The sequence below is a fragment of the Scyliorhinus torazame genome, chromosome 29 (genome assembly GCF_047496885.1).
Source record: "Scyliorhinus torazame isolate Kashiwa2021f chromosome 29, sScyTor2.1, whole genome shotgun sequence".
In the NCBI taxonomy this organism is placed as follows: Eukaryota; Metazoa; Chordata; class Chondrichthyes; order Carcharhiniformes; family Scyliorhinidae; genus Scyliorhinus; species Scyliorhinus torazame.
Window position 1 is genome coordinate 25,921,345 of NC_092735.1, and position 16,745 is coordinate 25,938,089.

At 47.7% G+C, this 16,745-nt stretch overlaps 1 protein-coding gene across 2 annotated transcripts in view; it reads left to right on the forward strand.

Moving 5' to 3' along the window:
* Positions 1-5,571, forward strand: part of LOC140403955 (tumor protein p53-inducible protein 11-like) — a 41,053-nt gene extending 35,482 nt beyond the window's left edge. For both annotated transcript variants that reach the window (XM_072492244.1, XM_072492243.1), the window contains exons 5-7: positions 36-135; positions 2,983-3,084; positions 5,032-5,571. In XM_072492244.1, the coding sequence (XP_072348345.1) occupies positions 36-135; positions 2,983-3,084; positions 5,032-5,165 (336 nt within the window). In that variant the 3' untranslated portion in view covers positions 5,166-5,571. The remainder of the gene's footprint in view (positions 1-35; positions 136-2,982; positions 3,085-5,031) is intronic.
* The last annotated feature ends 11,174 nt before the right edge of the window (positions 5,572-16,745 follow it).

Genomic DNA, 16,745 nt, shown 5'->3' on the forward strand with positions numbered 1-16,745 from the left:
TGAGGCTCAATATTGTTGCTTCCTTCCTGCTTTAGGCCCTGGTGTCTCCTAGGATGCTGCATGGTTGGCTGTTGCTGGAAGAGTACAGGCCGTCCTGTAAAGCATCTCTCCGACTCCATGGTGGCGCATTGCTCAGTAAGTCACAAATCAAAATGCTAACTTTTGAGAAATGGACCCCAAGCTCGGTGGTAAAGTATGAAACTAGATGAAAATCCTTTTCTTCGTCGTTGGCTGATCAGTCTTTACCAGGGTCAATGCCAGAGCAGGTCGCCATCTCACACCCTGTTTGGCGACGGCCAAATTGGGCAGATCCACACCCAGTGCCTCCCACCCACGCTCTCGCCCTGAACACGGGTCTGTATGCAGTTGGCCACTTCTAATTTCATCACGTGAAACGAAATAGTTAAATAACAGAATTCAGAACAGTGAAATTTAGTTTCTTAGGAACTGCTTTACCTGCAATTATTTTACACTGGTAGAAATTTTGAAACAAAGTGGCACCCAATGAGTTCCGATATGCCTAGAGGACCTCATAGGCAGGCCCACAATGGGAGCAAAGTTGACCCAATTTCACGGGGCTATGTCCCGTGAATCAAGGGGACTGAAATCCATCCAAAGTTGAATTGGCCCAGGCGACATTCGGTAATCCTTGGCCACTGCCTTAAACAGGCTTAAGACCCTCCCATACTTTAACACGAGCCTAACGCTTATTTAAGTAGGCTGCTCGGAACTGGATCAAAATCTGGGTGGACTTTGCACGCCACAAGTTACACAGCAGCCCAACTTGCAGACATTTTCTCAGTTGAAAATGGAGTCAAGGGGATCAGGAGATGCTCCTATTGGATGGGGACGGTAACCATATCGATCTCTCCCTCACCCCTTTATTCAGCACCACTTCCTTTGTCTTCCCAGGACCTATCCCAGCTAAGGTTGCTCTGGGCCCCTAGGATGGGGCATCGGGGCGGTCACAGTTTTCCCGGTTTATGACTGGAGGCCCATTGTTTGGTTGATCCTGAGGCCACATCGGGCACCTATTGAAGTTATGCTGCCTGTGAAGGTTGGGACCAAGGTTTACCAACCTTCGTGGCTGACGCTTTGATGCAATAGGAGGTCTTGTGGGGCCTGATGGCCTGGAAGGAGCGTTCATAACATGGCAGGCAGTAAGAGTGAGGGAGATTATTGGGGTGGAAAGCATGGTGGGGGCTCGACCATCACTATCCGTAACTCCAGTCAACAACATTCGTGGAAAAAGTTCTAGGGGTGTTGGTTGTTTCGGTTGGCTGGAAGGTGTGTGGGTCAGACCAGTCCCAGTAGCCCAGGTTTCGATCCCTGTTCTGGCTTGGGGAAATTTGAGGCCTGCCTCCCTGCCCCACCTCAGACGGAGGTGGTGCCAAGTGGGGTTGGGCCTGGCATTGGGCTGAAGTAGATTAGCGTCGGTTGCTGATCTTTTTCATCAGATAAGAGAACAATTCACTCCCATCCAGTGCTGCATAGCTAACTACCTCAGTCTTTATCGTCCTACATGCGCAGTACATCCATATAGCATCAAAGGAAAGAATCTGACGTGTTGGAGTTTGTGTGTGCTTCAGGGTTGGCTCCTGTACCCATTCTCTCCCCATACCCATTCCCCAAATTGACACGTGCCCCATCGACATTGCGAATGTGAAATTCTTTCCCCCCCGCTCTCCCGTGGCCTCACTCCCCCCATCACCAAAACCTCCTGCAGCCCCGTATCCCTCAGAGAACTCTATCTTTGTACAAAGCTCAGACCTCCCGTGATTCGACCATCCTCTTCACTCTGGCGTTAGCGGCCGTGCCTTCCATTGTCCAGGTCTCAAACCCTGGAAACGACCTCCCTAACTAGTTCCACCCTCCACCTCTCCTTCTGCCTCTCAGTTTTTAAAACCACACCTTTGACCCGGCCTCATGGCAACTCCCGCTGTGACTCCTGTGAAGATTTGACTACCAGGGCGGCACGGTAGCACAGTGGTTAGCACTGTTGCTTCACAGCGCCAGTGACCCGGGTTCGATTCCCGCTTGGGTCACTGTCTGTGCGGAGTCTGCACGTTCTCCCCGTGTCTGCGTGGGTTTCCTGCGGGCGCTCCGGTTTCCTCCCACAAGTCCCGAAAGACGTGCTTGTTGGGTGAATTGGACATTCTGAATTCCCCCTCTGTGTACCCGAACGGGATGTGGCGACGAGGGACTTTTCACAGTAACTTTATTGCAGTGTTAGTGTAAGCCTACTTGTAACACTAATAAAAATTATTATTATGTTAAAGGTGCTGTACAAACGCAAGTTGTGTTGTAGTACCGGAGCAGGATTTTTACATGAAGGGAAAGGCCACAATATATTTTCAACGAGTGCCGTACGGCTCCTGCGTATTGTCTCGCCTTTGCATGGAGAATTCCTCTTCTTGCATTCTCTGCCCGAAGGCAGGCTGGCCCTCACACAGCGCCTCGACCACCGGCAGGGCCAGGAGACAGCTCCCAAGCCCATCCCAGCCGGATTGGGGGTTGAACCCCAATCTGATCCACACCGGCCGCCCACCCAAATAGGCCAACGCACCGCACGTGGGGTCCGAGTCGCCACGGCAACCTGCGTCTTTCCCAATCTGGAGCTGTGGATAGTGACGGTAGCGACTCCAACGTTCTTTCCATCAGGTGGATCACCAGGGGTGTCTCTCCCTGCCCTCACCGCCTGCCATTGCCGCGTGCCTGGAAGGATTTACAAGTTGGTACTCAACCTGTTTGGTCACGTGTATGAACGCACCTTCCTTGACCATCAGTTCCTGGGGTGGGATCCAAACCCAGAACCCTCACCTCAGAGGCAGACCCGCTAGACCAGAAGACCTCCTCTGCATCCAAAGCACACTCAAAATAAAAGGAGACACGATAAAAGTCATGCCTTTCTCAGGATTGTTTCATTCCCCAAACTTGGAGTGTTTCCAAAGCATAACACAGGTTTTTCATTTTTGTGTGAAGGTATCTCTCTGATCCTATGGAGCGCCTTTCACACGTCCGAGAAGACAATCATTCGATGGACACTCCTGTCGGAGACATGCTACTTCATTGTGCAGTTTCTGGGTAGGTATATGTGAGCGCTCACACCTTCTTAATGCGCTGTGTTCTCATGTTCCGCTTGGAGTGAAGACAGTCGGCCCACTTAAGAAGAAAAAAACTGCACCTCCCATAGACCGACATTGTTGATTCAAGTTTCCCCGGTCAGTGTTGACTGGAGAAAATCCAAGCCGACACTCCCACTGCAGCACTGAAGGAGTGCCACATTGTCACAGAATCACAGAACTGTGGCAGCGCAGAAGGAGGACATTTGGCCCATCGCGACTGCACCAGCCCTCCAAACAAGCATCATGATTTAAGGCCATTTGCGTTGTCTTTTCTCCGTACCCCTGCACATTGGTCATATTTACTATCTCGGAGCCGGCCCCAACAGTGTCTAGGATACTGAACAGAAACCCCAATATTTTATTTTAGTTTTGTAAGACTGAGGAAAGGATGCCTCGCTCCAGCCCTGATTTCACACAAAATAGGGACGTGGAGCTGAATTCTCCAAAAATGGGGCGATGTCCTTTACGCTGTCGTTTCACTCTGGACTTTCCTGAAGAAAGTCCTGAGCGATTCTCCTACCTGCAGGGGGCTGGCAGGGCCCCGGAGTGCTCCTCGCAGCTGCGGGACCCCGCACTTCCGGTCAGGAGTCCGCCCATGCGCAGGGCGGTGGCGGCCTGCAGCGGCCGCCCCGCGGGACATGGCGGACCCGGATCGCGGAGCGGTATCAAAAATGCAGGCACCCCCCCCCCCCGAGATCGCGTGCGCCCGCGGATCTGTGATGCCCGATCGCTCCCCCGGCCATCCATGAGGCCCCCCTCCTCCCCCGGTGACCGATCACGCCCCTCCCCCACCAGGATAGCCACGGACTGAGTCCGCAGCCGCCACCCGAGGATCCCGACAGCCGATTGGTGGTTAGAAACACACCGTCGGGAACTCCGCCAGTTTTGTGTGGAGGGGAGCCTCTGTCAATGGCCCCCTACCCGCGTAGATCGCGCGCGAGCAATTCCCAAGCGATTCTCCGGGGTCCGAATGCGATTTTGGCACGGGGCTACGGAGAATCCAGCCCATGGTATAGTAAAACAAACTTTATTACTAACACAGTATTTATCTTTATCATCGCCCCAGAAAATAGCTTACAATGACCCCTTAAACAATGCTTATCAATACAGTGATACGATAACCCTTAACTGCTATCTTTATTCCCACTCAAACAACAAACCATCTCAGCTCTCAATCCACTTTTAAACACAGTTAGCACTCAGGTATACTTGCTGTGCAGAGATATTTATTGAGACGGTTTTTAGAGACAGACCTGAATCCTGTCAGCATGAAGAATTCCTCTTCTTGCATTCTCTGTCCGAAGGCAGGCTGGCCCTCACACAGCGCCTCGAGACCGGCAGGGCAAGGAGACAGCTCCCAAGTCCATCCCAGCCGGAATGGGGGTTGAACCCCAATCTCATCCACACCGGCCGCCCACCCAAATAGGCCAATGCACCCCACGTGGGGTCCGGGTCGCCATGGCAACCTGTGTCTTTCCCAATCTGGAGCTATGTATAGCGATGGTGCATCATCTCCAGCTGAAGTCCTCAGAAGCCTGTGTCTCTCTCATGACAACAGTGACCACACTTCATTGGCTGTGGGGTTCTCTCCTCAGGCTGTGAAAGGCGCTACGCAAATGCAAGACGGGGCGGGGGCCTCAATTTAGGGTCTCACCCGAGCTATGCCTCTTCGGCAGAGCAGCACTCCCTCCGTACCACGCCGAGTGTCAGCCTGGATTTTGTGTTAGGGGTGCTGGAATGGGGGAGGAACCATTGATCCGGCTCCCCGCCCGGAACGTTACTGACTAAGCCATCAAGGCCTTTGAGAGAGTTAATACAAAAAGCAAAAGTTTGGTGAAGAAATGGGTGGGATTTTCCAGATTCAGTGAGTCCTTTAACTCTTAATTCTCCCTGTTTCCTTACACAGTCATTCTGGCTTCAGCTGTGGATCAAGGCCTGTTTTCCCAGGATGCGGGAGTCTTGCTCTTAAGTTACGCATTTTTTGGGACCTTCTCGGTTTTCTATTACTTCCAAGTTGGACGGAAACCCAAGAAAATCTAACAGGTCAACCAACAGTCGTGAGGGAGTCTTGCCCAAGGCTCCCCGTGTGTCAAGCAAATCAAGTTGAATTAAGAGGCCCATACCCACACCCGTCCTGTGCCATCTCTTGACAGCAGCACCAATTGAGGTGGCAGATGTTAATATTAAAGAATGAGACAAGTAGCTCTCCGCTTAGTCGCGACGTGAATTTCAATCCCATCCTCAGAAGAGAAGCCATACTTAGGGCTGCCATTCCTGGTGGAATGGCGGTTGGTCACCTGGTGGGTCATCATGTGACACCTGCCAATGTTACTCTATGGGTTGGGCTCTCTGTGCTGGTCTGTTGCTTCATTTCAGCCGCTGTTAGCGTGAGAAATTCCGAGAACCAGGAAAGTGATCATGAGCAGGGAGAGAGGGGTAACTGAGGGAGGGGGAGAGGGGTAACTGGGGGAGAGGGTTAACTGAGGGAGGGGGAGAGGGGTGACTGGGGGAGAGGGTTAACTGAGGGAGGGGGAGAGGGGTAACTGGGGGAGAGGGTTAACTGAGGGAGGGGGAGGGGGTAACTGGGGGAGAGGGGTAACTGAGGGAGGGGGAGAGGGCTAACTGGTGGAGAGGGGTAACTGAGGGAGGGGAGAGGGATAACTGGGGAGAGGGGTAACTGAGGGAGGGGAGAGGGATAACTGGGGAGAGGGGTAACTGAGGGAGGGGAGAGGGTAACTGGGGGAGAGGGGTAACTGAGGGAGGGGGAGAGGGATAACTGGGGGAGAGAGGTAACTGAGGGAGGGGAGAGGAATAACTGGAGGAGAGGGGTAATTGAGGGAGGGAAGAGGGATAACTGGGGAGAGGAGTAACTGAGGGAGGGGGAGAGGGATAACTGGGGCAGAGGAGTAACTGAGGGAGGGGGAGAGGGGTAACTGAGAGAGCGAAGGAGGGGTAACTGAGGGAGGGGGAGAGGGATAACAGATAGGGAAGGAGGGGTAACTGAGGTAGGGGGAAAGAGGTAACTGGGGAAGAGGAGTAATTGAGGGAGGGGGTAAGGGTTACTGAGAGGGGGAGCGGGTAACAGAGGGAGGGGGAGAGAGGTAACTGGGGGAGAGGAGTAACTGAGGGAGGGGGAGAGTGGTAACTGAGAGGGGGGTGAGGGGTAACTGAGGGAGGAGTGTGGTGATATGCATCACTGTATACACACAAGGGTTAATGTAAATACACTACAAATAAGTAAACACTAGAGGGAGCACCAGAGATGTCATGACATGCAGACATACAGCTAATTAACACATAGAATAGGACATGACCAATGGGCAGTCAAGACACTCAGAGGTGACACTACCACAAGGGGGCATTACACAACCCATATAAAAGGACAGGGCACACATGCTCTTTCTCTTTCCACAGGTGACACTTAGAGAGTAGGACAGGGGCAGATCAGAAGCATCACACCCACCACGTGGCTTAGAGCAGACTGGTTAGTTAGACTGAGTTACTATAGCAAGATTAGCAGGAGAGTCGAACTCATAGAGAACTGTGCTAATGGTTCAATAAATCACATTTAACTTACTTCAAAGTCTGGAGTATCTTTTGGTCAAAGCTGCATCAAGTTGCAGCCTGTGTTATCCCAGAGTACATAACGCGACATGGTACCAGTGAGTGCCTGTTGAATCTATATAGTTCAACTCAGCAAGACTCGTGACTACCAGCAACAGCACCCAGGCAAGATGATCGAGATTCCGGTTCCTCAGCAGCTCAGATACCACGGCAATCTCAGTGCCAACTGGCGTGCATTCAAGAGATTTGAGATTTACATGGTAGCATCCGACCTAGATGGCGTGGCCGATGCTGAGAAGATAGATCTTCTACTCACAATTGCAGGTGAAAGTGCAACAGAAATCTTCAACTCCTTCAAGGGCAGGACAAGAGAGACTTCCAGACAGTCCTGGACAAGTTTGAAAACTACTGTGAGGTGAACACAACAGAAATCGGTAAAACTGGAGCCTATACTCACCACAAGGCAAAGGTAGGCTTGCAACGGAAGCAAACAGCAATTTTGATTGGCAGCCATCTTGCGCAAGGAGCCGCACATGCGCTGTTCCCGAGAAGACGCGATCCGGCAAACCAGTGTTTTGCGCATGCACGAGAAGCCGCGCATGCGCAGTTCCGAAAAACGCGCACAGTAAAGGAAAGTCCGTTTGCGCATGCGCAGTTGCACAAAGAGCGCACAGTAAAGGAAAAGCGATTTGTGCATGCGCAATCCATTCCTACGCTCTACATCACAAGCGTCATGATGTCAGAGGCCCCGGACCACGCCCACTTAAAGGGGAAATGTCCGAAAATAGTGAAAAAAACTTTTACCGCCAGAAAACACAATTCTTTAACCTGGAACGACAGCACAAGGCCTGAACTTCGACCAGTAGCTGAAAGTAACCTTGCAGAACCCTGCAACAAGCAGTGAGCACCGCCCTAAGAGATGATTTAGTCCTTGAAGACTACGACTCAGACGATGATTTCATCATTGGACATGGCGACCTCAGTACCAAATCCGAACCGCAACGGGATGTGTTGTACATTAAAGCATCGGAAAAAAAGAAGAGTCCAAATTAGAGAGGTAACTGAGAGCAGAAAATGGGGGTAACTGAGAGAGGGAAGAAGGGGTAACTGAGGGAGGGGGAGAGAGGTAATGGGGGAGAGGAGTAAATGAGGGAGGTGGAGAGGGGTAATTGAGAGAGGGAAGGAGGGGTAACTGACGGAGGGGGAGAGAGGTAACTGAGAGTGGAAAAGAGGGGTAACTGAGTGAGGGGGAGAGGTAACTGGGGTGGGGAGTGGTAACTGAGGGAGGGGGAGAGGGGTAATTGAGGGAAGGAGAGAAGAGTAACAGACGGAGGGGGTAACTGAGGGAGAGAGAGCAGTAACTGAGAGAAGGGGAGAGAGGTTACTGGAGGAGGCAAGAGGGGTAACAGGGAGGGGGAGAGGGGTAACTGAGGGAGGGGAAGCGAGGTAACTGTGGGAGGGGGAGGGGGTAGCTGAGGGGGGAGAGGGGTGAATGAAGGAGGGGGAGTGGGGTAACTAATGGGGAGAGGGTTAAATGAGGGAGGGAAAGAGGGTAACAGAGGGAGAGGGGTAACTGAGGGAGGAGAATATCACAGCTGTACTGCGGGAGGACACCTCGGAGGGCTCATACAGCGAGACAATATGGGTAGAGCTCAGGAATAGGAAGGGTGCAGACGCAATGTTTGGGCTTTACTACAGGCCTCCCAACAGTCAAGAGGATTGTTGTGGTGGGTGATTTAACTTCCCCTATAATGACTGGGATTCACTCAGTGCTAGGGGCGTGGATGGGGCAGAGTTTGTAAGGAGCACCTAGGAGGCTTCTTGAAACAATATGTAAATAGTCCAACTAGGGAAGGGGCCATACTGGATCTGGTATTCGGGAATGAGCCTGGCCAGGTGGCCGAGGTTTCACTAGGAGTGCATTTCGGGAACAGTGACCATAATTCAGTAAGTTTTCAGGTCCTGTTGGAAAAAGGTAAGAATAGTCCTTGGGTAAAGGTGCTTAATTGGGGGAAGGCCAATTATAATAATATTAGGCAGGAACTGAAGAACCTAGTTTGGGTGCGGATGTTTGAGGGTAAATAAACATCTGGCATGTGGGAGGCTTTCAAATGTCAGTTGATAGTAATTCAGGATCGGCGTGTTCCTGTGAGGGAGAAGGATAAGTATGGGAAGTTTCGGGAGCCTTGGATAATGAGGGATATTGTGAGCCCAGTCCAAAAGAAAAAGGAAGCATTTGTAAGGGCTAGAAGGCTGGGAACAGAGGAAGCCCGTGAGGAATATAAGGAAAGTAGGAAGGAACATAAACAAGGAGCCAGGAACCAGAGGAAATGAGTGAGATATTAAATGATTACCTATCAGTATTCACCACAGAGAAGGACTTGGTGGATGATGAGTCTGGGGAAAGGTGTGTAGATAGTCTGGGTCACATTGAGATCAAAAAGGAGGAGGTGTTGGGCGTCTTGAAAAACATTTAAGATAGATACGTACCCAGGGCCTGATGGGATCTACCCAGAATACTGAGGGAGGCAAGGGAGGAAATTGCTGGGGCCTTGACAGAAATCTTTGTATCCTCACTGGCTGCAGCTGAGGTCTCAGGGAACTGGAGAATAGCTCATGTTGTTCTTTTGTTTAAGAAGCGTAGCAAGGATAATCCAGGAAATTATAGGCTGGTGAGCCTTACGTCAGTGGAAATTATTGGAGAGGATTCTTCGAGACAGGATCTACTCCCATTTGGAAGTAAATGGCCGTATTAGCGAGAGGCAGCATGGTATTGTGAAGGGGAGGTCGTGTCTCACTAACTTGATCGAGTTTTTCAAGGAAGTGATGAAGATGACTGATGAAGGTAGGGCAGTAGATGTTGTCTACACGGACTTCAGTAAGGCCTTTGACAAGATCCCTCATGGCGGATTGGTACAAAAGGTGAAGTCACACGGGATCAGAGGTGAGCTGGCAAGATGGATACGAACTGTCTCGGTCATAGAAGACAGAGGTTAGCAGTGGAAGGTTGCTTTCTGAATGGAGGGCTGTGACTAGTGGTGTTCTGCAGGGTTCAATGCTGGGAACTTTGTTGTTTGTAGTATATACAAATGATTTGGAGGAAAATGTAATGGGTTTGATTAGTAAGTTTGCGGACGACACAAAGGTTGATGGAATTGCGGATAGCAATGAGGACTGTCAGAGGATACAAGATAGAGATCAGTTAGAGACTTGGGCAGAGAGATGGCAGATGGAGTTTAATCCAGACAAATGTGAAGTAATGCATTTTGGAAGGTCTAATACAGGTAGGGAATATACAGTAAATGGCAGAACCCTTAAGAGTATTGACAGACAGAGGGATCTGGGTGTACAGGGCCACAGGTCATGGAAAGGGGCAACGCAGGTGGAGAATGTAGTCAAGAAGGCATACGGCACACTTGCCTTCATTGGCCGGGGCATTGAGTATAGAAATTGGCAAGTCATGCTGCAGCTGTATAGCACTTTTGTTAGGCCACACTTGGAATATGGTGTTTAATTCTGGTTGTCACACTACCAGAAGGATGTGGAGGCTTTGGAGAGGGCATCAAAGAGGTTTACCAGGATGTTGCCTGGTATGGAGGGCATTAGCTATGAGGAGAGGTTGAATAAACTTGGTTTGTTCTCACTGGAACAACAGAGGTTGAGGGGCGACCTGATGGAAGTTTACAAAATTATGAGGGGCATAAACAGAGTGGATAGTCAGATGTTTTTCCCAGGGTGGAAAAGTCAATTACGGGACTACAGGTTTAAGGTTTTGGGCAAAGTTTAGAGGAGGTGTGCGAGGGATGTTTTTTACACAGAGGGTAGTGGGTGCCTGGAACTCGCTGCCGGAGGAGGTGGTGGAAGCAAGTATGAAAGTGACGTTTAAGGGGCATCTTGACAAAGACATGAACAGGATGGGAACTGAGGGACATGGACCCCGGAAGTGTAGAAGGTTGTAGTTTAGACGGGCAGCATGGTATGTACAGGTTTGGAGGGCCGAAAGGCCTGTTCCTGTGCTGTACTGTTCTTTGTTATTTGAGGAGAGAGATAGCTGAGAGGGGTGAGGGGTAAATGAGGGCGGGTGAGAGTGGTAACGGGGAGGGGCAACTGAGGAAGAGAGTAACTGAGGGAGGGGCAGAGGGTTAAATGAGGTACGGGAGATGGGTAACTGAGAGAGGGAAAGAAGGGTAACTGATGGAGCTGGAGAGAGGTAACTGGGAGAGAGGGGTAACTAAGAGAGGGGGAGAGTGGTAACTGAGGAAGGGAAAGAGAGGTAACAGAGAGTGGGGGAGAGAGGGGATCAGAGGGAGAAGAGGAGTGAAATGAGGGAGAGTGTTCATCGCGGATAGCGATGAGGTCTGTCAGAGGATACAGCAGGATTTAGACTGTCTGGAGACTTGGGCGGAGAGGTGGCAGATGAAGTTTAATCCAGACAAATGTGAGGTCATGCATTTTGGAAGGTCTAATACAGGTAGGGAATATACAGTGAATGGTAGAACCCTCAAGAGTATAGACAGTCAGAGAGATCTTGGTGTACAGGTCCACAGGTCACTGAAAGGGGCAACACAGGTGGAGAATGTAGTCAAGAAGGCATACGGATTGCTTGCCTTCATTGGCCGGGGCATTGAGTATAAAAATTGGCATGTAATGTAGCAGCTGTATAGAAACTTAGTTAGGCCACACATGGAGTATAGTGTTCAATTCTGGTCGCCACACTACCGGAAGGATGTGGAGGCTTTGGAGAGGGTGCAGAAGAGATTTACCAGGATGTTGTCTGGTATGGAGGACATTAGCTATGAGGAGCGGTTGAATAAACTCGGTTTGTTTGCACTGGAACGACGAAGGTTGAGGGGCGACCTGATAGAGATCTACAAAATTATGAGGGGCATAGACAGAGTGGATAGTCAGAGATGTTTTCCCAGGGTAGAGGGGTCAATTACCAGGGGGCATAGGTTTAAGGTGCGAGGGGCAATGTTTAGAGGAGATGTACGAGGCAAGTTTTTTACACAGAGGGTAGTGGGTGCCTTGAACTTGCTGCTGGAGGAGGTGGTGGAAGCAGGGACGATAGTGACGTTAAAGGGACATCTTGACAAATACATGAATAGGATGGGAATAGAGGGATACGGACCCAGGAAGTGTAGAGGATTTCAGTTTCGACGGGCAGTATGGTTGGCGCAGGCTTGGAGGGCCGAAGGGCCTGTTCCTGTGCTGTACCTTTCTTTGTTATTTCTTCAATTAAGGATGGGGGAGATGAAAATTGACGGAGGGGGAGAGAGAGGAGAAACTAAAGGTGGAACTCTGATTCTCTCAGTAACCAATGATGAATGGGGTGGCATGTGGCACAGTGGTTAGCACTGCTGCTTCGCAGCACCACGGACCCGGGTTCGATTCCAATCTCGGGTGACCGTCTGTATGGAGTTTGTACTTTCTCCCCGTGCCTGTACGGGTTTCCTCCGGGTGCTCCGGTTTCCCCCCGCAGTCCCGAGATGTGCAGGTTAGGAGGATTGGCGGCACTAAATTGCCCCTTGGTGTCAAAAGGATTAGGTGGTTTTATAGGGATAGGACGGAGGATTGGGCCTAGGTAGGGTTCTCTTTCAGAAGGTCGATGCACACTCGATGGGCCGAATGGCCTCCTTCTGCACTGTTGGGATTCTATAATTCTACACTCAATGAATTTTGTTAATTTTTTTTAAAAGGTCGCATGCACATATAACCAAAAGCAGCGAGAACTAGAATCGGAGCCACATCTCGAAGTTCCTCACACATCAAGATATCCTGCTCGTTGTGGGAGGGGCTGAGCAGTGGATTCATCTTTGCCCCGCCAAAGTGTTTGGGGGGCGGGGGGGCGCGTGGCATGCATATAAAAATGTAAAGTACACCAAGCCGGTCACGCAAGATGTAACTGTCTCCTTGTTGCGAGAATGTGGTTTCAGTTGAAGTTCTAAATGATGGTGTTGATAAAAAAATACCGCCATGTCCCGAAATCCAGCTGCAAGACCAGTTGAAAGATATTCCTCTCTCTTTCTTTCTGCGTTACGATTCTGTAGCACAGTCTAATTCAGTAAAGGCTGAGTTGTTTGAAAGTAACCTTCTCCAGTGTCTCAATTTGTCACCAAGAGTGAACATCAACAGTAGTGAATTTCAACAATAGTGAATTTCAACAATAGTGAGCATCAACAATAGTGAACATCAACCTATAGCAACCATCTACCTACAGTGACCATCTACCTACAGCTATCATCTAACTACAGTAACCATCTACCTACAGTAATTATCTACCTACAGTAACCATCTACCTACAGTAACCATCTACCTACAGTGATCATCTACCTAAAGTAACCATCTACCTACAGTAACCATCGACCTACAGTAACCATCTACCTACAGTAATTATCTACCTACAATAACCATCTACCTACAGTAACCATCTACCTACAGTAATTATCTACCTACAGTAACGATCTACCTACAGTAACCATCTACCTACAGTAATTATCTACCTACAGTAACCATCTACCTACAGTAACCATCTACCTACAGTAATTATCTACCTACAGTAACCATCTACCTACAGTAACCATCTACCAACAGTAATTATCTACCTACAGTAACCATCTACCTACAGTGACCATCTACCTACAGTAACCATCTACCTACAGTAACCATCTACCTACAGTGATCATCTACCTAAAGTAACCATCTACCTACAGTAACCATCGACCTACAGTAACCATCTACCTACAGTAATTATCTACCTACAATAACCATCTACCTACAGTAACCATCTACCTACAGTAATTATCTACCTACAGTAACGATCTACCTACAGTAACCATCTACCTACAGTAATTATCTACCTACAGTAACCATCTACCTACAGTGACCATCTACATACAGTAACCATCTACCTACAGTAACCATCTACCTACAGTGACCATTTACATACAGTAACCATCTACCTACAGTAACCATCTACCTACAGTAATTATCTACCTACAGTGACCATCTACCTACAGTAATTATCTACCCACAGTAACAATCTACCTACAGTAACGATCTACCTACAGTAACGATCTACCTACAGTAATTATCTACCTACAGTAACGATCTACCTACAGTGATCATCTACCTACAGTAACCATCTACCTACAGTAATTATCTACCTACAGTAACGATCTACCTACAGTAACGATCTACCTACAGTAATTATCTACCTACAGTAACGATCTACCTACAGTAACGATCTACCTACAGTAATTATCTACCTACAGTAACGATCTACCTACAGTGATCATCTACCTACAGTGACCATCGACCTACAGTAACCATCTACCTACAGTGACCTTCTACCTACAGTAACGATCTACCTACAGTAATTATCTACCTACAGTAACCATCTACCTACAGTAACGATCTACCTACAGTAACGATCTACCTACAGTAATTATCTACCTACAGTAACCATCTACCTACAGTAACGATCTACCTACAGTAACGATCTACCTACAGTAATTATCTACCTACAGTAACGATCTACCTACAGTGATCATCTACCTACAGCGACCATCGACCTACAGTAACGATCTACCTACAGTAATTATCTACCTACAGTAACCATCTACCTACAGTAACGATCTACCTACAGTAATTATCTACCTACAGTAACCATCTACCTACAGTAACGATCTACCTACAGTAACGATCTACCTACAGTAATTATCTACCTACAGTAACCATCTACCTACAGTGACCATCTACCTACAGTAACGATCTACCTACAGTAATTATCTACCTACAGTAACCATCTACCTACAGTAACGATCTACCTACAGTAACGATCTACCTACAGTAATTATCTACCTACAGTAACGATCTACCTACAGTGATCATCTACCTACAGTGACCATCGACCTACAGTAACCATCGACCTACAGTAACCATCTACCTACAGTAATTATCTACCTACAGTGACCATCGACCTACAGTAAACACCTACCTACAGTGACCATCTACCTACAGTAATTATCTACCTACAGTAATTATCTACCTACAGTAATTATCTACCTACAATAACCATCTACCTACAGTAACCATCTACCTACAGTAACCATCTACCTACAGTAATTATCTACCTACAGTAACGATCTACCTACAGTAACCATCTACCAACAGTAATTATCTACCTACAGTAACCATCTACCTACAGTAACCATCTACCTACAGTAACCATCTACCTACAGTAATTATCTACCTACAGTAACGATCTACCTACAGTAACCATCTACCTACAGTAATTATCTACCTACAGTAACGATCTACCTACAGTAACCATCTACCTACAGTAACCATCTACCTACAGTAATTATCTACCTACAGTAACGATCTACCTACAGTAATTATCTACCTACAGTAACCATCTACCTACAGTAATTATCTACCTACAGTAACGATCTACCTACAGTAACCATCTACCTACAGTAACGATCTACCTACAGTAACCATCTACCTACAGTAACCATCTACCTACAGTAACCATCTACCTACAGTAATTATCTACCTACAGTAATTATCTACCTACAGTAACCATCTACCTACAGTAACGATCTACCTACAGTAACCATCTACCTACAGTAACCATCTACCTACAGTAACCATCTACCTACAGTAATTATCTACCTACAGTAACCATCTACCTACAGTAATTATCTACCTACAGTAACGATCTACCTACAGTAACCATCTACCTACAGTAACCATCTACCTACAGTAATTATCTACCTACAGTAACGATCTACCTACAGTAATTATCTACCTACAGTAACCATCTACCTACAGTAATTATCTACCTACAGTAACCATCTACCTACAGTAATTATCTACCTACAGTAACCGTCTACCTACAGTAATTATCTACCTACAATAACCATCTACCTACAGTAACCATCTACCTACAGTGACCATCTACCTACAGTAATTATCTACCTACAGTGACCATCTACATACAGTAACCATCTACCTACAGTGACCATCTACCTACAGTAATTATCTACCTACAATAACCATCTACCTACAGTAACCATCTACCTACAGTAACCATCTACCTACAGTGACCATTTACATACAGTAACCATCTACCTACAGTAATTATCTACCTACAGTAATTATCTACCTACAGTAACCATCTACCTACAGTGACCATCTACCTACAGTGACCATCTACCTACAGTAATTATCTACCTACAGTAACCATCTACCTACAGTGACCATCTACCTACAGTGACCATCTACCTACAGTAATTATCTACCTACAATAACCATCTACCTACAGTAACCATCTACCTACAGTGACCATCTACCTACAGTGACCATCTACCTACAGTAATTATCTACCTACAGTAACCATCTACCTACAGTAACCATCTACCTACAGTAATTATCTACCTACAATAACCATCTACCTACAGTAACCATCTACCTACAGTAACCATCTACCTACAGTGACCATTTACATACAGTAACCATCTACCTACAGTAATTATCTACCTACAGTAATTATCTACCTACAGTAACGATCTACCTACAGTAATTATCTACCTACAGTAACCATCTACCTACAGTAACGATCTACCTACAGTGATCATCTACCTACAGTAACCATCTACCTACAGTGACCATTTACATACAGTAACCATCTACCTACAGTAACCATCTACCTACAGTAACCATCTACCTACAGTAATTATCTACCTACAATAACCATCTACCTACAGTAACCATCTACCTACAGTAACCATCTACCTACAGTGACCATTTACATACAGTAATTATCTACCTACAGTAATTATCTACCTACAGTAACGATCTACCTACAGTAATTATCTACCTACAGTAACGATCTACCTACAGTGATCATCTACCTACAGTGACCATCTACCTACAGTGATCATCTACCTACAGTGACCATCTACCTACAGTAACCATCTACCTACAGTGATCATCTACCTACAGTGACCATCTACCTACAGTGACCATCTACCTACAGTAACCATCTACCTA